The following is a 26,553-nucleotide window of genomic DNA, read 5'->3' as shown; positions in this document are numbered from 1 at the left end:
GGCTAGAAGGCGTGTTAGAAAGCGAGCGATCTCCGTGCTAACCGCAGTGGCAGCTACACTACTGCATGGGCAGGTGCTGTGCAAATGTTCTCATGTAGCCAGGGCCGGATTAACCTTCTGTGGGCCCGGCGCCAAACATATTTGTGGGCCCCCGTGGGGGCAATGGAGCCTGGCGTGGGGAGGTCAGTCCCCAGAGCGAGGGGCCAGCCAGAGGCCATGGGGCATGGCATGGCAGGGGCGGCCCCGCTCCACCCAATGCGAGGGCACTATTTACAAACCGGCAGTTGCCAGATGCCCAGTGGCCTGCCCAGCCCTGTGCTGCCAGCATTCCCCTTCCCCTTGGGGGCAGGCCCATGCCAAGCCACACAGCCCCCCCCGCCCAACACCCCCTGACTCCCTCTGGCCAGAGCCCCCTGGGACCCACTATGCCCAGCTTCCCGCCAGACCCATCCACAAATGTACAGTGCCCTACACAACACCAGCCCACCCACAGCCCCACTCCCTAGTGCCCCAACACACAGATCTTCCCTGCCCCTTCACAGCCCAGCACCCCCCCAGACCCACTCCCCCTCACTGGCCTGCTGGGAGGTGATGGTCTGCCGGGCTGAGCCGGCAGCGCAGCCAGGGCTGGTCCCAGGGCTAGAAATCGCTCCGTCCCTTTGGGAGTGGCGCAATCAGCCAGGCCAGGGCCTGCCCCAGCCAGGCTCCCTCAAGATGTACTTGTCTGGAGGGGCCCAGCCAAGCCCTCCATATTGGCTTCCTGCCCCACCCCTGCCACCTGGCTGAGACTGGCCAGGCTTCTGCACCAGTTTCAATCAGCTCAGCTCCAGGGAGACAGGTGGTGGGAAGCAGAGACTGCCCGGAGCCAGAGGTGCACTGGGGTCCGGCCCGGGGGCTGAGAGGAGCAGGGGGTGGGGGCGGAGAGGAGAACTTGGCCAGCCAGCGAGCGGGTCAAGAGGAGCAAGTGGTGGGTGGGGGAAGCCAGTGGGGTCTTGGGGCACAGTGCAAGCGGAGCAGGCTGGGGCCCCTTCTGAGAATGGGCCCGGCTCCATGGAGCCACTGGAGCCATTGTAAACTGGCACCGCATGTAGCCCCTCAGTCTTGACCCACAGCCTCTCCAATTCTGGGCTCCCCATACCCAGCTCTGCCCAGGCCCCTCAATCCCGACCCACAGGCTGTCACTATTCTAGTGCCTAGGCCTCTGCTGAGGTAGACGCTGCCAGTCCTGAGTGCCAGTGGGGCCCGTGTGACGGGAGTAGAGGGGGTTTCGGGGGCGTTCTAAGAACGCCACGGCACTGTGCGTGGTGTAAATAGCAGGTCTGTATGTGCTAGCACTGCCCCCTGGAGCTGGTCTGGGTGAACCTCAGGCTTACACAAAATACCCGCTTTGTCACAGATCGCTGCCCTGCCACCCTCAAGCTGAGCAGTGGTCCTGCTGGGCAGCAGTGCATTGTGGGGTTTGACTTTCTGACTACTCATAAAGACTGGCCCCCAGCCATTGGCCCACCACAGTCTTGTCCGCCTGAGCCAGGAGGGGATCCCTGAGGTTTACTGTCACCTGCTTGGTTTTCTCTAACTCTGGGTGGCTTGTGGGGCATGTTCTGTTGTCCTTGTGCTGCAGGGCTCCTGTCCTCTGGCTGGTGTGGTTCTGCTCTCTAGTTCCCACGCAAGTCCCCTTGGGGGTGCAGCTGAAGAGCCGCCCCTGATGTCCGTCTAATCAATCCATCACGGGGCAGAGGCCGTCTCAGCTACTGCGCTCCGGGTCATCACCGGGCTCACCCAGACCGCTCAGGGGGGTCGAGTAGCCAGTCTGCTCCCCTCCGCTGCACTCAGCAAAGGCTGCAGCAGCTTGAGAGTGGCCGAGTCAATGCTGGGCCTAGAGCCCCAGAGCATAGAGCCCAGTCAGTCACGGTGCTACTGCCCACGGCCATCTCTGCTAGCACGTGACTTCATCCTGCCCTGGCAGGGATCTAGGGGCTCCGTATCCCCGATGACCCCAGCTCTGCTCCCCCTGGCTTTGGAGGTCACCCCAGAGCCCGCTGCCTTCCCCGGGCTGAGGTGGTTCTCTGGGGTGCTGTGCAGCCTGGAAGCTGCCCTGTTCTCCCTCATAGCTGTTTCTGTCCCCACGTGAGCTCTGGCCCTGTCAGACCTGCTCAGCCCTTACAAACCCAGGTGTGATCCTCATCCTGGAGACCTGACGCCTCTGGTACCCCCTGGAGTGGCTGCTGCCTCCCCTCTGGGGTGTCCTTCTCTTTGGGACAAGTGCAGACCTTCATGCTTTGTGGAATCTAGCCTATGCCCCAGTGAACCCCCAGCGCTGACATGCCTGCTGCTCACTTCGGTGAGAGCCCATGAAGCGTGCCCTGCTCACAGAGAGGCTGGAGCGGCGCCCCATAATGGTCTGGGGACAACCTTGCAGCATGGGGGATACAGAGAGACTTGGGGTGATGGGAAGTGTGTGGAGGAGAGTAGGGAGGGAAGGTCCAGCCAGGGTGAAAGCGCCAGGCTGAGCGCGGAGCACTGCACCCCCGCCGCCACCATAGAGGCTCTCGGCACTTCCGAAGAAGGGGTGCCAGGCCTCCGGACATGCAGGGAGAGCAAGCACGCTACTGTACGTGCCGTGATAGCACAGCAGCAGAGCACTCGGATTGGATGGGAATTGTTCTCCAGCTCTCCTGGGAGACCTACAATTCCTGGGGGTGGGGTGGGGGTGCGGGACGAGCACACAGGCAGTTTCCCCAGGGATGGCGCTGGAGTTGCCAAGCAGGGCAGACCGGCGTAAGCCTCTGCAGTAAAGTTCGGTGTCTGACCCTCTCACCTGCCTCTTGCAGCTCCTGCCAATTCCGGACTCTCTGCCCATCTCGCCTGATGACGGAGAGCACGCCGACATCTACAAGCTCCGAATCCGGGTCCGCGGGAACCTGGAGTGGGCTCCTCCCCGGCCGCAGATCATCTTCAACATTCACCCAGCCCCAACGTAAGGAGCTGCGTGGGCTGCCCTGGGGGCTGCCCATCCCCTCTAGTTCCACAGAGGCTCTCCATGCCCCTAAGATCCCCCTCTCTGCTTCTCCTCTTCCCACCCTGATTCTGCATCCTTCCAGCTGGGTAGGCTTGGGCGAGTCACTCCATTCACAGCTCAATAGCTCCACTTCAGCCATCTGGATGGGCTGCTGCTCCTGCCATGAGATGACGTCTCTGCCCCCCTCCAAGCTCCTGTTGTTTCAGACCTGGACTGGGAATTGAGCCCTGCTTGGTGTGATATTAACCACTAGGCCTCCAAGCCTGGCTGTGTTTGTGTGTTAAATGAGACCTGCCCTTCCCCTTTTGTCACTGTGCACTCGCTGCTCTGTGATAGAATTACTGTAGGACCTCCAGAAACACACCAACAGTGCAAAACAGCCCCAAGCGCTGCTGTTCCAGGGCCCTGTGTGTCCAGCCCCCCTCTGGTGGTGTTCAGGGTACATGGCACTGAAAGGACATCTGCGACCCACATTCCTGGCTGCACTTACAACAGATCCCCTGCCTGCGTCATAGGGGGGGCATGAGAGGGGCCCACCTGCCCTGCTGAGCTGTTGTCCGTATGTGCATTGCCAAGGAGATGTCACTACTCCCTGGCACTTGTCGCTGGTGCCTGCACCCCGGTGCCAACTGCTGTTCCTTTGCCTGGCAGCTGCCTTGTGCTCTTGGCTGGTGTTGAGTGACTGGCTGCCGACACCTCGCTCATCAGCTGAGGTGCGTGCGGGGAGTGTTCGGATCCACAGGGCACAAGCAGGTGAAGGCAGTTGCAGTTGGTGCTGCCCAGCCCCTGCCCCACACACACAGATGGGAGATGTGTCCATCCCCCCCCCTCGCCAGTAGCTGGGCACTGGCTCTTGCAGCTTTTGCCATATCCTGCTGAAACCACGGGGTGGCTTCAAGGCCGATCCAGCCACCTGGCTCATTATTTATCTGTATGATTGAGGCCCGTAGGAGCCCAGTCACGGGCCAGGTGCTGTACGGACACAGAGCAAAGTCAGCCCCTGGCCCAGAGAGCTCATGCTCTAAGCTTACGGTCTCAGTGGATCCACTTGGCACTCAGCTGTTGGGTGAGAGGGGAAGCCCTAGTGGTCTCTGCCCAGCAGCCCTGCTGAGCCACGAGAGAGCTCCAACACACGTCTTCTCTCTGGGCAGGAGGAAGGTGGCTGTAGCCAAGCAGAATTACCGGTGTGCAGGCTGCGGCATCCGGACGGACCCCGGTGAGTGCTGGAATTCTGCCCGGGACAGGAAACTCAGCCTCCCGGGGGGCGGGTGCTGCATGCAGATGAGACAGGAAGGGACAATAGAGACGAGGAGTCAAATGTGGGGAGGCGCGGATGCCAATGAGCTGGGGGATTGTGGGGGTCTCAGCGGAGGGCACTTTGGAAGCTGGTGCAGCTTTTAGGCCTGGCATGAACAATGAAAGAAGACAGAAGTGGGGAATGGAGTTACCAGTGGACAGAACCTGAACTCACAAGTGGCCTTGTAACTAACATGTAGCTAGTAGCTGAAGAAGAGGAATGGGTGATAGGCTTGCAGCTGTGCTCATGAGCACACTTCCTAGGGCGTGGACGGCTCATGAGCCAGACAGGGACTGGCTCACAAGATTGGGAAGCCAGTCATATTGTGATGCTGTGCTGCATGTAATGGGCACGTGTGAATCTGTTTCGGAATACGTAGATCATCTGATTTACGGTGATGTATTTTGGAGCTGTGGGGCGCCCTGACCCCGGCCCCTGCTCCTGAGCCTGATCACCTGAGGCATAAGCGGCATGGAATGCCAGGAAAGACACCTCCGTGACGAGTCCGGATTCAAATGGCGGGTTTGGATTCCAGAGAGCTGGATAAAGTGTTCTCCCATAACTGGACGGGGTGTTCTGGATAAGCCGAGCAGAAAAGGGGTCGGGGAGTTCCAACATCTCCCAGTGAATGAGTCTGCACTGATGGTAGCATTTCCCATGGCAGGCTGTCAAAAGGGGAGCCTGTGTGCTACGATGCACTGCGGATGGAACGGCCTGTTCCCCCAGGAGGCCATGGGGTGGGGCAGGGCAGGCAAGGGGTGGCCAGTCTGCCTCTCTGAAGGTATTAAAGTCTCTGGTCTCATCACTGAGCAGCGTCAAGTAGGTGAGGGTGGCTTCACTCATTCGGATTGGTCCGTTCGCGCTGTGGAGCCTCTAGTGTCTGCTCTGATCCTTCCTCTTCAGTTCATGTCGTGAAGCTGCTTTACATCAAAATCCCAGAGGTGATCGGGCTGAGGGGGCCTCATACAGACAGCTGCCTTGGGACAGCATTCACCTGCTGTGTGTTACAGTAGGGGCTCTGAAGCAATAGCTTGTACTAACTGTATAGCCAGGGACGGCTACATGTGATTCATAGGCCGATCTGGGCCTCCTAGACTGCAGGGAGACCCCAGACCCCAGCATGCATTGCTCTGAGCTGAAAAAGGTGCCTTGTCTGTGGGGCCATTTCGGGTATGTCTGCACTGCAGTTAAACACCCACGGCTGGCCCATATCAGCTGAGTCGGGCTCACATGCCGGGGCTGTTTAACTGCAGTGTAGAGGCTCGGGCTGGAGCCCAAGCTCTGGGACTCTGTGAGCCCAAAGCCCGAGCCCCTCTGCCGAGCTGGGCAAGGCCTGGGCCAGCTGGGTGGAGGTTCAACTCCCTCTCCGGTCTGCCAGATTACATCAAACGGCTGCGGTACTGCGAGTACCTGGGCAAGTACTTCTGCCAGTGCTGCCACGAGAACACCCAGATGGTCATTCCCAGCCGCATCCTGCGTAAGTGGGACTTCAGCAAGTACTGCGTCAGCAACTTCTCCAGGGACCTGCTGAGCAAGATCTGGAGCGACCCGCTCTTCAGCGTGCAGGACCTCAATGCCGCTCTGTACCGGAAGGTGAAGGCTCTGAATCAAGTCAGGGTAAGGCCATGTCCTGTGCTTTCCAAAGGAGACTGAGTTCAGCCTTCTCCTGAGGGGCAGGTGTTGCTCCCATCAGTGACTCAGGGAGGAAGACCCACAGGGTGGGGTTTCTCAGGGTGGGGGCATCGGCGCCTTGTGCGGGGCACGCTGTCTCCTGCTCTTCTTTCATTAGTGGGCCAGAATACCTAGCTGCTGCTGCTACCTACCCTTCTATATGGGGCCTCTTGCCCATAGCTTTCAGAGCATATTACAAGGTGGGTAGGTATCATCTCCATTTTACAGCTGGGGAAACTGAGGCACAGAGAGCTTGAGTGACTTGCTTGCGGTCACCTAGCGTGTTGGTGGCAGAGCTGGGAATAGAAGCCATTAGTCCTGACACCCAGTCCTGGGCTCTACCCACTGGAAATGCTGCCCCTCACGTCTGCTTAGAGGAACCTCTGCAAGTGTCCAGCTCCAGGCAACCTTTCTGTTGGCAAAACCTGCCTGTTTGTCATTCCTTGTAATGTCCCTTTAAGGGGCCTGGTGGGCGACGTATGGAATCTGATGTTCCAGAAGATCTGAACTAAGGAGGGAAGAGACTGTTACTCTTTGGGGTCCAGTCAGGATTTCTCTAGACTTATCCTGTCAGTGTGTGGCTGATGGGCAGATGTTTCAGAGGGAGGCTTAAAACTCCCATAATGCGTTTCCATTGCACATCTTGTTCACTGTGCAATAGTACCTGGTGGAGAGGAATTTCTTCCTGACCTCCAGCTGGGCTTCAGTTTATGCCTTGAAACATGAGGATTGCTAGCCCTCCTGGTTTTATCCTAGCCATTTAACTGCTTCAGTGCCCAGAAACCCAAAGCTGGCTGGCAGCAGAAACAGCTTCACAAGAGCATGAGTTGAAACAGACTAGAATGTTTGGTTTGGTTGAGGCCTGCAGTTCTGTTTAATGACAACTTTATACTCGTGTGTTTGTTTTTTCCCCAGCTGTTGAGAATCCAGCTGTTTCACTTGAAGAACATGTTTAAGACCTGCCGACTAGCTAAAGAGTGAGTACCAGGGCCCAACCAGAATTTAACTTGCATCAGTTTCAGTCTCTCCTGGCTGTCTGTCACTTGGCAGCTTGACATGTTAGCTGCTGCCCAGACCTCTGCAGGGTGGGGGCTTTCAAGGATCGTGGCAAAATGTTCAGCAGCATCAGAGACCAGTCCCCTGGCCTCACCCCAATCTCTTCCACGCTCAGCGCTGTGGCAGGCCACCTAGAAGCTTCAGTGCATGCAGCACTCAGAGCAGGCCAGGCACAGATGGGCCCGGCAGTTGGGTGTGCGACTAGCTTCTGCTGACGTTTTGTTGGAGAAAGAAGTGTTTGAGACTGACCCTGTGAACCGGGACCAGGTCTCCCCTTGGGCTTCCTCTGCGTCCCTTTGGGATTCCCCACTTCCCAAAGGCACTGCACCCTTCACCGTGATGCCTTGTGCGGCAGCTATCACCTCTCTGGCTGACAGTGACTGAGTCGGGCTAAGTGGCCGTGAGGGATCACTTGCGCGATGAGCTGCCCCTCGCTTGCCACAAAAACCCAGCAGGCCCTGGGAGGTGCTCAGATGGCTCAGAGTCAGCAGAGACATGTGCCTCGTCATAGCAGGCTCTGCCCTCTGGGTGCCTCTCTCACTTGGCTGCTCTCTGGACTTGGGCTTGCCTGGCCCCTATAGAGGGGAAAGGACAGCGGCTTTATCAGGGACTGGAGGAGCCTGAGCACCCTAATGGGGACCCTGCAGCTGAGTGGGACGTGCAGGTGTCGGCTGGGACAGAACCTGCTAAACTAGAACAGCCCTGCAGCAATGAATTGGGAGGCAGATGCTACTGCTGGGTTTCCTAGGGCCCTGCGTGGAGGGAGCGGACTCTAGAGAGTGGCAGTGCCCGCTTGGGGGTGGGGAGGCAGAGCAGTGGGTCGCACAGTGTCATTGGCCCAGTGAAGTCGCCGTAGTTCTCACAGTCTGTAGAGCGCTCGCTGATGTGTGGCGCTAAGCTCTGGTGTCTCCATCCCTGCAGGCTCCTGGATTCCTTTGACTTGGTGCCAGGTCATTTGACGGAGGATCTCCACCTCTACTCCTTAAATGACCTGAATGCCACTAAGAAGGGGGAGCTAGTTCCCCGCCTGACGGAGCTCATAAAGGCAGGTACCCTGCACGTTGAGAGATGCATGGTGGGTAATTTTATCATCTTCTTCACTAGAATGTTTTTTATTATTACTGGATTAGACTTTACTGTATAAACAGCCAAGGAGCGGGATCTGGCTTTATAAAGGCAGCAGCAGGATCTCCAGAACAGCTGCTGAGGGCAAATACGTTTTGTGTTAGCTGTTACCCTCTTCCAGTTAGTTTCTCATATGGTTGTTATCCTGTGTGTGTGCAGAGGCGTTTCCGTAGTACAAGAGATCGGTGTTGAAGAATAACACAGCTGATTGGTTCAGTTTCAGGAAGAAGCTGCGGTTTCCCATAACCCGCAAAGCACCCATTGCTGTCTCCATCTCTGCTTTACAAACATGGGCTGTATTCCCTCTGAAATGCATTGGGATGTGCTTTGTCCCGTTCAGGATGGGGAGGCAGCTTGACTGGTGGTTAGAGGAGGGCACCGAGAGTCAGGACTCCCGGGTCCTACTTTCACCACTGCCACTGATTTGCTGCATGACCAAGTTGTGTCCCAGTTCTATGCCTCAGTTTCCCTACCAGTAAAAACAAGAAACTTCCCTACTTTGCAGGGGAGTGGCTTTGAGATCCTCCGATTGGAGGATGCTGTATAGTCACAGTAATGGTATCCAGCATACAGAGCACCTCCCCTCTTGGCATACAGCGCCCCATGTAGCCTGGCTAAGAGATCTGTGGTCACCGTCACTACGGCAGTGGGGAACAGCATGTGAACTGCATCCCTGGCAGCCTGAACAGTTGGGCATTTCCCTCCACTTCATTCCCAAATGGGCTGGACACGTGTGATCTTACAGAAACAGTCACTCTAACAACATGTTTAGATGCAAAAGCCCTGCATTAAAACAGACTGAGTGTCTGGGTGAAGAAATACCAAGTTGTGAGTTTCCAGGCAGCTGTGACTGCAGATAACAAACAGAAATAGGAAGGGATGCTCCAGTCTGCAGGGGAAGAGGAATTTGGGGGGCACTAGTGTATCTAATTTTTTTTATTAACCCTGTCTTTGCTGATCCATTCGATCATGTTGCCGTGCTTGTGTTTGTTTTAACTATTCCCTTTTCTCTAATGAATTTGATTTTAAGAGATGAAATTTAAACCCAGCTTAAATGTGGGGAGGGATGAGGTGAGGTTTGGAGATGGATCCCAGCAGGGCCTGAGATGTAACGTTTGCTTTCATCTCCTCCCTCAAGGCTGAGCTACACTCCAAAAACGACAGTGGGAAGTTGGCTACAACACATTTGAGGTGGTTAGAACACTGTTGCATTGTTTAGTGTAGATGGGACCTAACCACTGCCCTGAGCCCTGCTGCAGCCCTGATTTCTCCAGGACTGTCGCCAATTCAGGGTCCCGTGTACACTCAAGATGAAACCGTGTTTTAACTCTGTCATTGGCAACTGTGGTGTAACTGGTTCCTCATTAAAGTGGTTTTTGTAGGGTAGATATGGCCTTAATTTTCTGTGTGAAAACTCAGTGTGATGGGTGACTTCACTAATTGTCTTTAAAAACATTCCAGATGGGACATTCCAAATGGGTCGCCTTGAGTTGCAGCTGTTGGCTGCGTGGGCCACCCATGCGAAGGCAGCAATGCTAGTTGCCTCCTGTGGACACGTGTTTGGGGCAAAAGACCAGAGAAGCTGCATTGGCCTCCGAGTTTTCAGTCCAAAACTGAAAGAGGGTCCTTTTCCTGGAACTCCCAATCTGACTGGGAAGTCAAACGGGACAAAAATAACTGGACTGCCACTGGTTTAGCAGTGTTGTGAGTGCAACCTACTGCACAGACGACACTGTTGTGGGTGTGTTTATGGTACATCTTTTGGTATAACCGCTGCTACCACTTACACTGTCGTAGCATTGACAATACTCTGGCACAGCCCATGTACACAGCAAGAAATGGGCGTTGCCCCGAAGCGCTTGCTGGTATGTGTGTAATCTAAGAGATGCAGACCACCTGGTTCCTCCACCACCACCCAGCAGACAGGCAGCCCTGCTGCTCTGAGATAGTGCCATCAGCAAAGCCTCCTGTGCTACGGGAACGCTTTTGGCCTAGGGCGTCTCGAATAGACCATGTCTCCAGGCCCCTGGAAAGGTTGGAATCTCGTGGAGCCCGGCCTAGCTTGTAGCGGGTGAGAGACCAGCTGCACAAATGCTGCTCTTGAAGCTGGTGTTGTCGCATCCTGGCAATGGAATGAGCCTCTGATTTCTACATTACTCTTGGCTCGAGATGTCTCTGACTTTGCCAGGGAAATCGGGCACATTTGCCTCTTCTCCAGGGCGTTTCTTCTTCACTCCTCTCCCCTTCTCTTGTTACAGCTGTGCCAAGCCAAAGGCTTCATCTGTGAGTTCTGTCAAGAGGAGGACATCATCTTCCCCTTCGAACTGAACAAGTGCAGGACGTGTGAAGGTGAGACTCTGGCAGGCGGGGTGCGTGGGAGCCATCGCTGGCCCTGGGAGTTGGCTGGGCTGGGCCCGTGACTGCTCTGGAGACTGAGCCAGTACAGACCAGGCAGAGTCAGGAATCACTGCTCTGCAGCGTTTGTCCAAGGCTGTAACAGCGAGTGCCTCGGCTGCCTCCAAGCATGGCCTTTCTGCATGCTGCTTGTTTAACATTTGTCCAGCCACCTGGCAGTAAACCATGTTCAGCCTACGCCTCTGACCTGGATCGGCACACAGCTGACTCTCTCTAGCCGGTTTGACATGCTCCCTTGCAGCGTGGCCAGAACTGTGCCTGTGTATCTGGGGGTGGCCAGTAGAATGTCCCAGAGTGCACTGCACCCAGCGCACTGCGGGATAGCTGCCCACACTTACGCTTGCACAGATGGGCAGTGTGCTAAGTGGGGGTGCACGAATTCATTTCCACGGTGGCTGCAGCCTGCCCTACAGCTTGTAACTGGGTCAGATGCATGACACGCATTTGGAGTGTGTACTGGGCACAGGGCTCCATCTTCATGGCCGTTCTGACTTTGGTGCCTTTAAGGTTACCAGCCAAGGAGTCTGGTAACCACAGCGCTTTGGCCATGTGGCGCTGGACTGAGACTATCCAATCATTTTACTGAAGCCCCCACGCCCTGTAGTTGGTAACTGTTTTTGGTCACTTCGACCTTTGCTGGTGACCACATGCACCATAGCACCGTATCCTGGCTCCAGTCTCCTGAGCCATCCAAACCGCCCTTGGCAATCTACAAATGTGGCCATCTCTTTAAAATTAGACTCTCTCTTGCCGCCAGTGTTTTCAGTGAAGGCCTTTTGTTTAGGGTCACCATTTCCTTGGCAGGGCAGGAAACCTTTGGGAAAGGGATGAGATGCAAAGTGCAATTGACCTAACATTGCTGTCCAAAACTGAGTGAAGTGCCCCAAATTACTTAGTTTCCAAGTGCATGCGGTGGGCTGGGCGCTTTCCAATCATGTGGGCACCATCCCTACTCCAAAGGTCTTTTTGTTTAAGAACCACGTAAGAGGCGAATTAGTCAGAATTGTAACACCTTGAGATTTGATCTCAACATGCTCCGTCCCTGTCAGTGACTTAGCATCCCTCCCGTTGGGTATAGGCAGGCTGTGCCCCGAAGGGGGAGCATGCCGACGCATGCCTGCGCTCATGGTGTTGCTTTCTCTCCCTCCCTCAGAGTGCAAGGCCTGCTATCACAAATCCTGCTTCAAATCAGGCTGCTGCCCCCGGTGTGAGCGCCTGCACGCCAGGAGAGAGCTGCTGGCCAAGCAGAGCATGGAGTCCTACATCTCTGACTACGAGGAGGAGGAGCAGCCGCCAGAGGCAGTGGCCGCAACATGAGTGTGGTGGTGGAGGGAGAAGAGGAGACCAGTGGATGTATTTGTGTGTGTGGCCTTCGTCACCAGAGACTAAACTAAGGACTAACCTGACTCTTCTACCGTAAAGGAGCCTGTGGGAGGGCTGTATCATGGGAGATCTGAGCAGCTGGCCCTCACGCACTGACGGTATCGGCTTGGTTTGTTTCAAGAGAGCCGGTTTCTTTTCTCTCTACACGATGGTGTTGGGGATGGTGGACTCCGGACGCTAGTTCTTGCAGTCGTGACCCTGCCAAGGTGGACACGCTGCTGCCTTCCTACAGGGTCCGGCGGCGAATCCTGTCTGTGCCACACTTGGAGCGCAATGAGCGATTGTATGCCTGGGTGCTCCACCTGATCCCTTCGGGAGGAGCTCAGCCAGCAGACTGTGTGTTAGCCAGGAGCTGCGTTGTCCTCCCTGAAGCAGGTTCTTGGGGAGCTCCCGTCCAGCTCAGCTCTCCAGGGGGAGTAACTGGAGTCCTGCTGCTCCCTAGGCTTGCTGCACTGGGGCAAAAGAGAAGGGGCTTTTGCCAAGTCCTCTGCCTGTAACACACCATATCCTTTGCTGCTGACATGATCTTTTTAACAGTCCCTTACTCAGAACTGATATGACTTGATTTGGGGGCGGGGGGAAGACGCAGCAGCAAACAGCGCCTTGTCCTCTGCCTAGTGGGAGCGGTCACAAACGGCGGATACCCGCTGGGCTGGTAGATCAGGCTAGAGCACGCGGACTGTAGGTGACAATGGAGTTGATCTGATTTTTCCCTTAGGCCCGGCCCTGCTTTAGCTGCATGCAGGCTGGAGGAGAGATCTGTGCCAGTCGCTGTTGGGATCAGCCACTTTCTCCGCTATTGATGTTCGGTTCCTCAGACTGTGCCTGGTGCCGACGGAGCCCCCACCTGCTGGGTGAAGGGCTGGGCTTGTCGTCCCAGAGGCGTGATTGCCACCTTTCCCACAGCGCTAGGTGCCGGGAGATCGCCCTGTGCCATGCTCTGGCACTGGCAGCAGGTGAACAAGGGGCTTTCGCTCTTTGGGCCGGAAGGCGGGGAGGCCACAGACAATGGGGCAGCTGCATGCCCAGCATGGGGAGAGGAAACATCTTAGCTGAGCCGGAGGAAGCAGCAGGTCTGAAGCCGGATTCTCTCTGCTGATCTTGCAGGAGTTGAACTGCTACGAGTGGGGCTACCGAGTGCTCCTGTCCCCTGGACTGGGGGCAGTCTTCATCCGTGTCTGTCTGCTGGGGGGACTGAGCAGTTACTCTTAGATCTGAGACCAAGGATCAGTTTGAACAAAGCCAGAGCTCAATCCCTGGGTGCCAGGCGGAGTAGGGGCTCCTGCACCAGGCCCAGGGGGGAACCCGCCCGCCAGCGCCTGGGAGAGCAGGCTGTGTGTGCGATGGTGCTGCCCCTACCCCTGTAGCCTTGAATGCTCAGCTTGCCTTGTGGCGCTGTGAGGACCCCATCCTCGCTCAGGCCAGTGAAGTGTAGACAGGCGTCTTAGCTAGAAGCAAACATCTGGGACCACAAGAGACCTGGCAGGGGCAGAGGCCTGGATCTCTGCCATGTGCTGGGCACTCAGATGACTCTACATGACACTCACCCCCACTATTTCACAGCTCAATGAAGCCAGTCAGTCTCAGTGGAGCCTTTCTCCCATCCATGCTGCACCCTCGGCATAAGGTGTCCTCTCTGCAGTGGATTCTGGCCGTGCCCCTGTTCCAGACCTTGGCGTTGGTGCGTCGGGCCTGCCAGTTTGTGCTGGGCTCCCCTGATGCTGTTCTGTGACATGCACCTGTCTCTCCTGTCACAGGCACCCTCCTGCTAGCAGTCCAGTACCTGCTGAATCGAACGCTCGGGGAGGCAGACAGTGCAGCCGCTGAGCAGCCCCACGCTTCAGCCAGCTCCCTTCGCTTTAAGATGAGAGCTGCACTTCTCATCTCCCTAGATCGGGTGCCCTTTGGAGTGACTGAGTAACGAGCATGTCTAGCAGGACGGCCAATAACCTGGTAAAGGAGCCGCCCCCAAGCGCACTGGGTAGAGCTGGCCTTGTGATGTGGAGCGCCCTGTAGTCGGGAGATTAGCCCAGTTCAGAACTTCTCCCCAGTACCCCACGCTCCTCACTCAGTGCCTCAGCCAGTTTGTCCTACTGAGCTGTGTGTTTGTGTGGAGAGAGAGCCTACAAGGCATGTGGTCTTCCACAGTGCCCACTGGCTGCCCCCTGGCCCAGCGTTCCTCAGAGCTGGTATCTGAGATCAGGCCCCCTAGCAGGTGTAAAGCTGTGTATTTGCCATCCTGAGCCCTCCCCCCGAGAGCAGATGCCCACGGCCAGCTCCTCTTCTCAGTGTATCATTTCAGTTGGGTTGATCTTTGTGTGTATTGGGTTATTTTAAGTTGATCTCTGTTAAAGGCAATTGCTCCTGTCTTTTTAATGAGCTGCTCTCGTTTGAGCTGGTCACTTAGGGCCAGATTTTAAAGCTATTTAGGTGCCTAACTCGTGTTGATTTCAATGGGAGCACGGCACCACACATCGTTAAAAATCTGGCCCTTAGTGTCCATTGCCAGCAGTACGGGAGGCATTTTCTCCCTGGCTGGACTGTCCAGCATAGACAAATTGCACTCCTCCAGCACTTCATGCTAGTTCCTGGTACGGGATGTCCTGACGCCCAGCTGAGCCCGGGCAGAGTTCTGTGGGGTGGCACAGATGAGCAGCGTACTGGTAGTTGGTGTGATTTAGGGGAGCGTCCGGAGAGTCTACAATGCGGCCTGCAGGTTCCTTCTTCAATATGGAGATGCAGCCTGTAGCAACTCCCCGTTTGGGTATTCAGCACACTCTCGGGGCTGCACACGGCGACTGGACATCTTTGAACACTGGGGCTTGTGGTCTCTGCAGGTAATGGCTGATCTCGGCTCCGGTTTATGGAAGATGGGCATGCCCCCGTTTTCAGCGCGGCCTTTGGCTGGGCGCTCCATGCAGTCGTGTACATCGAAAGGTGCTGTTTGAGAGGTGGGGAGGTTGTGCATTGCCTGGAAGTGGGGGTGATGGTGGCGACTCTCCCTCAGCTCCTGCCCTGATTGGTGGCTGGCACGTCAGGCTGAGCGCGCTGCTGGGGTTCTAGCCTCTCGTGGACCTGGCCCCATTCGTGCCAGCGGTGAATCCCTGGGAGAGCTGCAGAGGCTGGGGCCGAAGTGAAACAGGCTGCAAGTGCCCTTGGAAGGAGGGAAAACTGCCAGGGCGGTCTGAGGGCAGAGGAAGGCTGGCTGCATTTGGGCTCTGTCTCAGACAGGATGCGCTTGAGGAAGCAGCCTCTCCTCCCCCCACCCCACCAACGCACTTTTGTCAGTTGTGTAGGTAGGTTGACTTCCCTGCAGCTGCTGTTTCCTCTCCTGCTGGGGGGCGGCAGACAAGAACTTGGGTGACTCTTAAAGCGGCAGCTTGGTGGGACCGCCGTTGTTTCTCCAGGTGCAGAGCATTGGGAGGTGGGCGTTGAGGCTGATGGTGGAATTAGGTTCAGATCAACTGTTCAGTGAGAGATCTCAATACTAAACGTATCTGGAAGCCAAGGAGCAACTGCGACAAGGGTGTTACCCCATGGAGCAGGCAGCAATGGTAGGTGGTTATACAGGGCAGGCCTGGGTTTTGGCAGGTGGCTTAACGGAGCTGAGAGTGCAGGAGCTCTAGAGGTGGTAAAGTCCATGTAAAGCAGAGACACTAGCATGAATATCCCATTTCTGCATCAGAAGGATGGTGGGATCAAAGCCCAGGGCACCTGTAGCTTGCCCAGAACTGACCTGTTGCATGTGCCTTAACTTGAGAACTGACAGTCAGGGTCTGCTTTGTGAGCATACTTTGATCCCCCGCCCCCGCCCCCCCCCCCAGCTGTATTCTGTCTAAATGCCCAGCCCAGCGATCAGTTGCCCTCCTGTTTGTCACATGCACGCCCAGTGCCACCTCCTAGCTTTCAGCCTAATAACGCCGCTATACGCCACTGATGGCTGGCAAACTCCACCTGGCTCCGAACTTGGCACGTGCTGTGGCTGACAAAAGCCGATCCCGTCCTATGAACGGCAGGATGATGATTCTCACTGTCCTACAGCCGTCAAATCCCTCCTTTAGTGTCAGCCGCGCCTGGTCTGAGACCTGGCACTACTGTCCAGACCCGTGGTGGTGGTGGCTGACGGACCGATTCCCTCCCATGTGCCAGCTCTGACCCAACAGAACAGGACCTTCTATGTTTTGTTTTGAAGCACTTTAACGTTGTGGGGTGTTTCCCTGGTGGCTAAGCCTCTGGGCGGTTTCTAGAAGCACTGATTCCATTTCGAAAGACAGTGAGTGGATTTGTGGGTTTTGTCCCCCTTCATGGCGGGACCTTTCTCGCTGAGACGGGGACCCCGCCTGGGAATTCAAGACAGCAGAGGGTTTTAATGCAAAATGATGCACAACACTAATGAAGCTGCTACTGACCCATTTGCCAAGATATTACAGTACTTACACTTATTTACAGTGGTAACTGTGTGTGTACATGCTCTTTGTAAATACAGAGAAGGGTCATGATACAATGTACATGATATTCAATTGGATTCCTCTCTGCTGTGTTATTGTACAGCATAACAACAACAAATGCCGTCCCTAATAAACTAAGTTAATAAATGCATCATTGGCGGCTCTTGCTTGACCTCGACTGTATTGAAGTTTATTAAAGCTGGCTGAAAGAAAGAAGTACAAAGATCTTGCTCATAAGACCCAGGAAAGCGCCAGTGCTGACTTCCCCAGAGTGCTGCTCACCTGCTGTTTGTGTTCCTTTAATTTAAAAACACAGTGATGGACAAGTAAAAAAAAAAAACCGAGGCCAACTTGCTGCTGGAAACCAGGGAACTACAGGCTGAACCTCTCTGGTCTGGCACCCTCAGGACCTGACCGGTGCCGAACCAGAGAATTTGCCGAACCACGGGAGGTCAATGCAGCGTGCCAGCGGGTCTCCATAGGTGGGGGAAATAGGGGTGCAGAGAGTGTTGCAGCACCCCCAGGCTTTGCGCCCAGCATGGCCCCCTGCCCAGGGGTCCCACTGCCACCTGGGGTCCTGGCTGCCGGCCCCCCACCCAGGGGCTCTGATGCTGGCACCAGGTCCTGGTCGCCAGCCCGTCGCCCAGGGTCCTGGTCAGCAGCCTCCCTGCTGCCGACTCAGGGTCCTGGCTATGGGGCTTCACTCCGGGTTCCACAGCCACCCCCAGCTATGGTCCCAGCCTTACCCCTGTCCATGCCCCTCGCTGCCCCAGGCTGGGACTACAGAGGCGCGGGAGGGAGGAGGGGGGCAGAGGGGGAAGCTTGGTGCCAGTGGATGCTCCACACTCACTAATTTTTTCCCAGGGGTGCTCCAGCCCCTATGCCAGACTACGGATGTTGCCGGACCAGGGAGTGCCGGATTAGAGAGGTTCAACTTGTAGGTGTGTTGTTAAGCAGGATCAGGCCTGGTTACGATGTGGATGGGTGACCAGCCCAGAAAGCCAAGCGATGCAGGAAGAGATGTTCTAATTTACCTGCAAGTCAATATTCCAGTTGGATTAAACCCCTGGCCCGATGCTGTGCGGTTCAGGGTAGGCTGTATAGGTATGTTCTTGGCTTTACCTTGACCCAACAGCGCCCCCTAGTGTTCTGGGTAATGTTAGCACTGATGGGGGAAACGCTACGGCGGGGTAGACGCACACATGCAAAGACCTGCGTTTGTAACGGTGCGAGCTCTGAAGACGGGACCGAAGCAGAGCGCGTAGTAACACGCCACAAACTCGACACGTGTGAATAAACATGTGCTGGTCTGACCGCGTCTAGGCCTCTGTGCTTCACGGCCTCGTGCTGCACTAACGGATGGGGGTAGCCAGCGGTGCCCGACTATCCCCTTCCCTGGAGCATCTCGGGCAGTCAGAGCAGACCCAGGCTGGTGGACCGTCGCGCTGAGCTGAGCTGCTGCTTGCTAAGCTTTAGGGCAAGGGCTGGGCAGCCCCAGTTCTTGTCTTCCTCTGATCCCATCGAAACGCTGCTGACTGCCGCAGGAATGACACAGACACCAGGGCTGGGTGTGGTAAGGTTTACGACACAGACCCTGCTGCAAGTCACTGGGCTTTTAACAGTCACTCTGAAAACCCTGCTCGCTTGCTGCCTGGGGTAAGACAAGCCTCCATGTCTGCATGTGGTGGGGCAGGAAAGCCCCTAGAGGTAGCGCAGCCCGTTGGAGTCAGTGTGTTTCGCCAGGGAGCTCCCATCTGAGACCCTGCCAGCAGCGGTGGATTTGCTCCGAGATCCCCCTGCCTCTGTCAGCCAGCAGCTCGTTCCAGACGCAGTCAGTTCAGGAGCGCTAAGCTACAAGCCCAGCGTGCGAAATGCTGCTGTTTTCCATCCCACAGCTCTAAGAGCCAGGCCTGTCTACCTGCTGCATGCAAGGGCTAGACTGGAAAAGGCACAGTGTCTCTCCTCCCCCAGCAGTTGGGGTGGTTGGCGAACCTGTCCCCCCTCGAAATATCAAAGTAGCTTTTATAGCTGCCATAATTGCTGAGCTGTCCCCGGCTAGTAGGGGGAGGTGGCACATCTGGGGCTGTGCCAGAGAAAACTGTGGGCATCCCGGGAAAACCTTGGGCTGGCTGCCCCAGCTCCCGGCATGACGCCCAAACCGCTGCCTTGGAGGCCTGTAGGGAAGAGGTTGAGCAGCACCCTGGCAAGGGCAGCGGAGTCCCTGCTGGCTCTCGTCTCAGAGGCTCAGGTGTTTCAATGGTATTTAGGGGAACTGCAAACGTTGGAAGGCCCAGCAGAGAACCCCACCACCCCCCCACAAGCACCAGCCATCCTGCTTTCAGCAGGAGCTGCCCCCGGCAGGGCTACTGGCCCAGTTTGCGGGGATCGTATCTGCGCTCGAACTGCCCCACGTCGAATTTCCTCTTGCAGCCGGCATAGTTCATGTAGCGGATCTTCCCGAACACGGCCCGCTCGGCCCAGCCCTGGTCGTGGATCCCGCAGATGGACCACATGCAGCCTGCCAGGCACAGAACCCACAGTCAGGTCTCCTGTACCCTCCTGCACCTCTTCACAGGCCCCCAGGAGCCTGCTACAAGCCCTGGCAAGGGAGGGATACAGGGGTGGGGGCTGTATGAGGGAGACGGAGCTGGACAGGCTATGTGGAGGCAAATGGGGCCCTTTAACCTGTGTAAGGGGACCTTGGCAGCCCCCTCACAGCCAAGCAGACAGGATCCCCCTCCCCAAGCTCTCAAGGGTTTCTCACTCCCATGCGCTAGTCACTAACCTACGTAGCCGTTGGGATCCCGGCCGTCCAGCTCATAGCGATCGTTGAGGTAGATGGCGAACTTCAGGGCCTCCTCGGGGGAGCGGGTCCACTCCAGGATTTTCTTGGCCCAGTACATGCGTAGGAACCCGTGCATCTTCCCCTCGTGAACCATCTGGAGCTGCAGGGAGGGGGAGAGCCCAACATGAGAGCCGCAACCTCGCCCCCGCAGGAGAATCCAGGCAGCTCGGTGGGGGAGAGGAGGGAGGTGAGAACAAGACACACCTGTGTGGAATCTGGGGTGAAGAGTGAGGGGCGGAGCCTGCCTGGACCTGGCCTCAGCCTCAGTTTCCCATCTGCCTAGGAGTTTTATGGCTACCTTCCTCACAGTCTCCCTCAATGAAGAGAGCCAAGCTCCGGCCTGCAGGCCCCACCTGGCCGGTGGAGCTCTCTGCCCTGCGTACTTGGCTGGGGAATATCTGCTGTAACCCATATTCAAAGGGCACACGCTGGCCAGGGGTGCAGAGAAGCAGATGTGCTCTATGGCTGGCTCTGTTATGGGAACCCACCAGGACTGGGGCTAACACCCAATGGATCCAGGAGGGGAGGCAGAAGCTCAGGCTGGTTGGTACCTGGGCAGCGTTCCAGAGCGGGTCGTGCGTCTTCCCCTCCTCCAGCTGCTTCAGCTCGTAGAGGTGAGACCTCTTGTCTTGGGCGTGGAGCTTCAGGGTGGTTTTGGCCCAGTCGTACGCACCTTCAAAACATAACGGTCGGACTGGAGAGCACGTAGCCGGGGGAGCCAGGCTCCCGAAGAAAGGGACTCTGCAGCTGGGTGACGGAGCCACTGGGCTGGAGGCTCCAATCCCACCAGCCGGTCTGGGCAGAGGCAGGACTAGCTTTCCCCCCACCCCAGCACTCCCCACGCACCAGCGTGCTCTCGCGCACAGTGAGTACCGCAGGCTGTCGCTCCCCCAGGGCGCGGGCCACGCGTTACCTTCCACCTTGTCGTAATTCCTGTTGTAGAAGCAGAAGTTGTCGGCCAGCTCCCTCCGGACCACGGCCTCCTCCATGAACCCATCCACCGACTCCTTGCACTGACTGCGGTGTTTCTGCACCTCCAGGATGGCCCGCTGGACGGAGACCTGGCCTGTCCGGGAACGGGGAGGGGAAGCAGAGAGGGCGTTCGGCCGCTGAGCCCTGTACTCTCCGGCTCCCACGGGAGTTGGTGTGCTGCCGGCCTGGCCTGAGCACGTGGGATCGAACGCCAGAGCAGCATAGGATTAGCTGGCACAGTCCCCGTACCCACCCCCCTTCAGGTGCACAGTGCTTCCTCCGCTGGGATTGATCCAGTTCATATAAATATCTACAGCTAACCTCAGTGCAGCATGAAACACCAGCAGCCAGGCCTTTGTACGCCCCAGGCTGCCATGGGGCTCAGAGACCAACTCAATCAGCCCCGAGGGAGAAACCTGGACCAATGCTCTTCCCTCCGGCAGCCCAGATACCGTTCTTAACCCACCGGGGGACAGTCACCAAGGTGAGGAAAGGGACTGAAGTAAAACTACAGGAGTTACGGCCCCTCACTAGCCATCTTTCCTTGGCCCGGGCCACTTACATCCCTCCAGAGGCCATACTGTGCCCGGAAGGGGTAATTACCTAGATCAGTCAAGCCTGTTGCCCTTCAGAGCTACGTGAGTTTTCAGGGGCCACTCACCAAAATGGAACCACGGCGAGAGGTTGCTGAGTGCTGCCCTGGTCGGGTTGTTCCGGTCGGTACCGAAGAATTTCAGCCGCTCACCTATGAACGACTCCAGCATGGCCAGCCCCGCGGCCGTCCCCGGGGTCGCCCACCTCACCTCCTTCACCGAGCAGTCCACCTGCAGGCTGGCGCGGCAGGTGCTCCAGTCTATGGGCTGCACAATCGCAAGGAGGCTTTAGCCAAGCCGCAGATGTTCCCGCCCTGCCCAGGATGCTACGGCAGACAGGGCCGGTTCTCATGGCTGCTTTGGATCAGACAGATCCTAACCTGCCCCCTCATTACTAAATATACCCTGGCCATAGCTTGCTGATACTCTATTTGCTTTTGGTGAAGCTAAGGTTCCTTTAAACCCTACTGCATCAGGGAATTGGAAATTGGGATTTCTGATCTGTTCCCAGCTCCGCCACTGCCTTTGTGTGACCCTGGGCAAGTCACTTCACCCCACAGCCTCAATTTCCCTTCCCCCCCATTGTAAAATGGAGATCACGCCCACCTTCCAGTGGGGTTTGAAGCTTAGCTAGTGTTTGGGATGCTCTGCTGGGAGCCGCCCTGGGCGTGCGGCTAAAGGACTCCAGACTTTACCTCTGCCGGGGCTGTGGGCGGGAACGGGTGCTTGATGACGGGAGGGAATTCCGTGAGGAACTCGGGGAGCCGATCATGGATCTTTCGTCGAATTGTCCTGGCTCCGTACTCCTGCTTGTCTGAGGCAACCCAGCACGGGACAATGTTGTGAGCATCAACCTGGAAAGCAGCCGGCGAGCTGGGAATAGGCAGGCTGCACGGGGGATGAGAAACACGACGCCCCCCACCCACACTCTGACCGAGCCCTAGATCCACCCAAACCTTCCCATGGCTTTGTTTTTAATTTCAACTCCCCCTCCCCGCCCGCGATCAAGCTAACCTTTCCCTGCAGCCTCATGCTGGGCTGTGGGGCCTGGAAATGAAAGCGACTAGAATCAGGCCAGTCTAGGAGCCGGAGGAGATGCCCACTTGGATCCAGCCAGGGCTCCACACACCATGGTCTGGGGAAGATGGAGCTCAGCTGCATGACAGCTCGGCCGGTGATTTTTTTTTTTTTTTTTTAATTTAAAAAGAATCTCTTTTAACAAAAAAACAGGTGCTGAAGTCAGCAGAGCTGACCCCACCCCAAAGGGCCTTGCGTGTTTCTCTCTTGGCCCAGACGTCTGCCAGGAACCTGCTCAGTCCCAGATTGATTCTCTTGGGGAATACGAATGGGGCATTTGAGGGGAGGGGGAATTTCTCCCTGGAACAGTACTTGTAAGGTATTACTTCCTGCGCCTGCAGTCACCAGCTCTGGGCAGTGGCCGCGTGTCCCCATGAAGGGGGATGGCCCCGGTATAATCTCATTCACTCCCCCCTCCCTCCAACTCCCTCCCTGCCCCCAAACTTCTGACTCCATCCAAGATACACTTACACGCTCAAAAACCTTCCAAGTGCCAGAACGAGTTCCCCGCCCTGCTGCCAATTACCTGCTTGAGTTCCACCCTAGTCCCCAACCTTCTCTAAAGCCGATCTTGGGGCCACAGCAGCACCCCGCTGTTCAATCTGCAGTGACCAGCTCTCGATGCTTTCATTCTGCCTCTCAGCCCCCTATTTAAAGGGCTGGGAGCCAGCTGTTAGCCCCGCTATTAACACCACCGCCTTGCGATCACCTGCCAGCATGGAGAAACGGCCTATGTACAGAGCCCTCAGCCCCACGCTCCCCCTCCCCCGCAGCCCAGACCCCCACCTGTACAAACGGCACATCTCCCGGGAGCCTCTCTTTGACGTCTTCCACCCACTGCATGGGGACGCGGAGCGGGGAGAAGTCTGTCACCACTCCGCCAAGGCCACGGTCCGTCACGAAGGCAGGCAGCACATCCTTGGCAAAGCCAATGAGCAGGTGGAAGGGGATGTCCAGCTCCTGGCACTCCTGGAACGAAGGGAAAGGCTCTGTGAACGTGGGGCAAAGAGCCTGGTTTCTATAACTGCTCCTCCAGGCCGAGCTGCCCAACGCCACCCGAGCTGGGCTCCAACCAAGAGTTGGGTGCTCCACGTCATTCGCTTGCAGCACCCAATCCCTTGGGTGGCTTTGCTAATCTCTGCTTACAGTAACAGGCTATAAAGATCCCAGGGAGGGCTGGGTCCCTGCAATTGGTGTGACTTTGCTTTCCAGACAAACGCTTGGTGTTGCACAGAGATGTCGGGCCTGCGAGCAGCCCTGTAGAGCCAGGAGAAGGGAAACGGATTCCAAGTTCAACTCCCCTCTGCCCCCCATGAGAGAAGACAGCGCTGGAAAAATCCCACAACAGTACTCTTGGGAGGATCGGGCCCTTCGCTCACGCTGGGACATTGCTGAGAGCCGCACGCCTGCCCCCCATTACTGTGTGTCCTAGGCCAGCGCTCCGCCCCTGCTCTGACCCTCCCCTCTATGGCATTTCCTAAGCAACCAGTACCTTGGCCACTTCCTGCAGGCCTTTCAGCATGAAGCCGAAGTGACGGATGGTGGCCTCCAGGAACTTGGGCACCAGGCAGAAGCAGACATGCAGAGGGAGCTGCTGTTTCAGGGCCAGGCGCTGGGCGTACAGGAAAGCCCAGTTATCTGGAGAGAGAGAGAGAGAGCACCTGACTGCATTCGATGGACACTCTGCATTACCACAGAGCAGCCCTGCCAAATGCTCAGCCCATGGCTCAGGCCCAGGACTGGGAGCCAGGAGACCTTGGCTTCACAGCTGTCTTGCAGGCACCGAAATGAGCGGAATGTGCCTCGGTTTCCCCATCTGTAAAAGGGAGCTATTGATACTGACCCACCCGTGTAAAGCCCCTAGCAGAGTCGAAGCCAAATCCATCTTTCCTCAAGCCCACCCCTAGCTCACGGCTTGGGGGGAGCTGAGCTACGGCGGGGGAAGGTTCGGCTAAAGCCACGAACTCCAAAATAAAACACACGGAGAGCTGGCGCCCGGGGAAAGAGAAAAATCACACGCTCTAGCCATGGACATTGCCGAGGGGGCTTCCCAAAAGGAATCCTACTAGGCCATGATGCTGGACGGGGAGCCCAGCACTGTCTGCATCAGCTGAGGGACCAGGGATCTCACCGGGCGCCATCAAGGTCTCAACTGCAAGAACTTGCTCTAGGGGCAAGGGGGCGGGGACAAGGGCTTTGACTCCTCATAGACTTTCCCGCCCCCCGTGCTGCATCCTGGTCCCAGGATGGATCGTACCTTGCACCCTCTGGTCTCGAGACATCCAGTACACAACGCCCTTGGCGGCATCCTTGAGGTCGGAGCTCTCTGAGACCAGGCGCACTCGCTTCTTGTTGTACTTGAACTCCTGCACAGAGGGGGCAACCCGCAGCCGCGCCTGCCGCACGGCTTCCCCCAGGCTCCCAGCTCCTCCCCCCTCCGCCGCCTCCCCTTCCTTCCTCCTCCTCTTAGCCACGGTCAACGCCTCCGCCCCACTGGGCTCTGCCAGGACCTTCCGTTTGCCTTTCAGCTGACCACGGGGCACCGCGGCAGCTCTAGTCCTCGCTGTATCCCCATGGCCAGCAGGACTGGCCGTGGTGTCCTCCCCGCCATGTGCCCGCCGGTTCGTGCTCTTCTGAGACATGCTCGCTGCCGTCCTATAGGGCGGGTACAGCCCCGACACACCGTGCAGTCTCCAGCAGCCACACCGGGCAGCTGCAGAGGAGCCGGCTCCAGCCAACCTTCCCAGCAGCAGCTTGTTGGCGTGAAACTATCTGTGGGCAGAGAAACACGCACCTCTTTGTAGGCCTCTCCTTGGAACTTCTCAGTCGAGACAATCGCTCGTATGTTTCCCTGAAGCCTTCGGGGGCTATTCGCAGTTGCCAGTAGGCGTTCTGTGCCCCCAACAGGAATCTAATACCTTACCTTCCTTATAGCGCCTTACAGACTCCGATCCCAAAGCACTTCATCAACCCTATACAGCAAGAATCAGTTCCCCACTCTGCAGTGGCAGCCACCTCTGCGTTGGAACATGGCCGCTAGTCTGATTCCTCCTGCATAGCTCCAAAGGTGGTTGCTCAGCCCCGCCATTGAACATAAAAGCTCACAAATTCAATGGGTGGAAAAAAAACAAAAAACCCTGCAGCATATCTTGAACTTGCCTGATGAGAGACAGCCCTGGCCCCCAGCCACCCTCAACTGCAATAGATGTAAAAGCTGCAGCGACTACAGCTCGTGGCATGTTACACTCCGGCTCGAGCCCAACAGAAGGCCCCTGGGGGCCAGAGGCAGCAGGCTGGGACCTGGCAACTGCTGCAGAGAACTCCTGACTTTTTGCTGTCTCCTGGGAGTCTGCATGTTTGTTTGTTTTTAAGTCCCAGCTTCTGGAGTCATGTGATTATGGGAGACTCTCCGCTTGCATTAATAGAAAGGGGGGAGTTTCCAGCTCTTGTGATTGCAGGGAAAAGCTTGAAAAGATGGTCCCTGGGGGCTCCAATCCCAGAAGGCATAGTCCCAGAACGCCAGCGATGTACTTCTTTCATGTCTCATTATTTCTAAATTGCTTTCATCATTTTTGAGGGTGCAACTGATGGTTTTTGAGCGGTTGGGGTGGGGGACACTGGAGCAGCTCTAGCCCCTGCTACAAAATTCACCTTTAGAACAAACTCCACACCCCACGCTGCAGCCGGGACTGGCAGGCCTGAGCTTGTGTACCGGGGGTGGGATTCCGGAGTTGCTGCTAGGGAGGAGCTATTCCTGCCCGCCCTTTCTCTGGAACAGCCTCCCGCCAGGGCCTTAATCCAGATTAGTTAATCTGCTTTCAATTCACACTCATACTTTAGTGCTGCCCGACTCTCACTGATTTAGACTGTGCCCGTCCCTCCCAGGTCTGGGCGCCCAGGCTGGGGCAGTGAGACCCACGGCGGGCTGCTGCAGGTCCCGAGGCTTGGGGAGCCCGTGGGCATGGATGTAGCAGCGCAGCCTGGGATGGGCGGAGGGCCGGAATCGCCCCCTTGGCTGGATTTGCCCATGCGAGCCCTTGCCCGGGGGCTGCTTTGGGGTCAGCCGCAGGGCAGCAGGGACAGATGCGGGGGGGGGGGGGGTCTCCCCATCTCGAGTCTGTGCACCAGCAGGGACCCGCTCCCCTCTCCCCTGCGTCCTGCGGGGCAGGGAGCGTGCGGGGGAGACCGGAGCCCCCCTCTAGCCCGCCTTGCCCCGCAGCCTGCCCGGGGACGGCTCCCGCCCGCCACCCCCTCACCTGTGCGGCGGCTCCGGGGCCCCGGAGACCCGCTTCCCGGCCGGCTGCAGCGGCTGCTCCGGGCCCGTTTACACAACGTGGGGCGGAGCGAGCGGGGTGGAGCCTGGGAGGCGGCCCCAGAACCACCGTGTGGACGGGGACCGCTGGGGCGGAGCCCGAGGCAGGGGGCAGCATCTCTGGGGCGGACCCCCGGAAGGGTGGGGGAGATCGGGGGGATCTCTAGGGCGGCCCCCCCGGAAGGGTAGAGTGATCTCTGGGGCGGGAACCCCCGGAAGGGGGGGGAGGATCGGGGGGGAATCTCTAGGGCGCCCTTCCCCGGGAGGGCGGGGGGTACCCGGAAGGGTGGAGGGATCTCTAGGGCGGGGCCCCCCGGAGGGGTGGGGAGGTCGCTGGGGC

At 57.3% G+C, this 26,553-nt stretch overlaps 2 protein-coding genes across 3 annotated transcripts in view; one reads left to right on the top strand and one right to left on the bottom strand.

Moving 5' to 3' along the window:
• RUBCN (rubicon autophagy regulator) overlaps positions 1-16,644 on the top strand; it is a 60,976-nt gene extending 44,332 nt beyond the window's left edge. For both annotated transcript variants that reach the window (XM_074963383.1, XM_074963382.1), the window contains 7 exons: positions 2,832-2,977; positions 4,171-4,235; positions 5,695-5,933; positions 6,903-6,964; positions 7,965-8,118; positions 10,427-10,517; positions 11,737-16,644. In XM_074963383.1, the coding sequence (XP_074819484.1) occupies positions 2,832-2,977; positions 4,171-4,235; positions 5,695-5,933; positions 6,903-6,964; positions 7,965-8,118; positions 10,427-10,517; positions 11,737-11,900 (921 nt within the window). In that variant the 3' untranslated portion in view covers positions 11,901-16,644. The remainder of the gene's footprint in view (positions 1-2,831; positions 2,978-4,170; positions 4,236-5,694; positions 5,934-6,902; positions 6,965-7,964; positions 8,119-10,426; positions 10,518-11,736) is intronic.
• LOC141993759 (deoxyribodipyrimidine photo-lyase-like) lies at positions 16,429-26,293 on the bottom strand. The gene is made up of 10 exons (XM_074963384.1): positions 26,158-26,293; positions 24,159-24,673; positions 23,394-23,539; positions 22,688-22,870; positions 21,520-21,678; positions 20,893-21,091; positions 20,173-20,325; positions 19,811-19,932; positions 19,200-19,359; positions 16,429-18,932 (listed from the first exon to the last, which is right to left on the bottom strand). Exons 2-10 carry the CDS (start codon positions 24,541-24,543, stop codon positions 18,778-18,780), a joined length of 1,662 nt encoding a protein of 553 aa, XP_074819485.1. The 5' UTR covers positions 24,544-24,673; positions 26,158-26,293; the 3' UTR covers positions 16,429-18,777.
• Positions 26,294-26,553: the final 260 nt, after the last annotated feature.

Source organism: Natator depressus, chromosome 9, assembly GCF_965152275.1.
Source record: "Natator depressus isolate rNatDep1 chromosome 9, rNatDep2.hap1, whole genome shotgun sequence".
Lineage (NCBI taxonomy): Eukaryota > Metazoa > Chordata > Testudines > Cheloniidae > Natator > Natator depressus.
This window is presented reverse-complemented; position numbering and strand designations above follow the sequence as displayed.

Coding starts and splice junctions, on each gene's coding strand:
- LOC141993759 (XM_074963384.1), bottom strand. CDS start 24,543: ATGTCTCAGAAGAGCACGAACCGGCGGGCACATGGCGGGGAGGACACC. Junction 23,540..24,158: donor TCGAGACCAGAGGGTGCAAG/GTACGATCCATC, acceptor CTCTCTCTCCAG/ATAACTGGGCTTTCCTGTAC. Junction 22,871..23,393: donor GCCTGCAGGAAGTGGCCAAG/GTACTGGTTGCT, acceptor CCTTCGTTCCAG/GAGTGCCAGGAGCTGGACAT.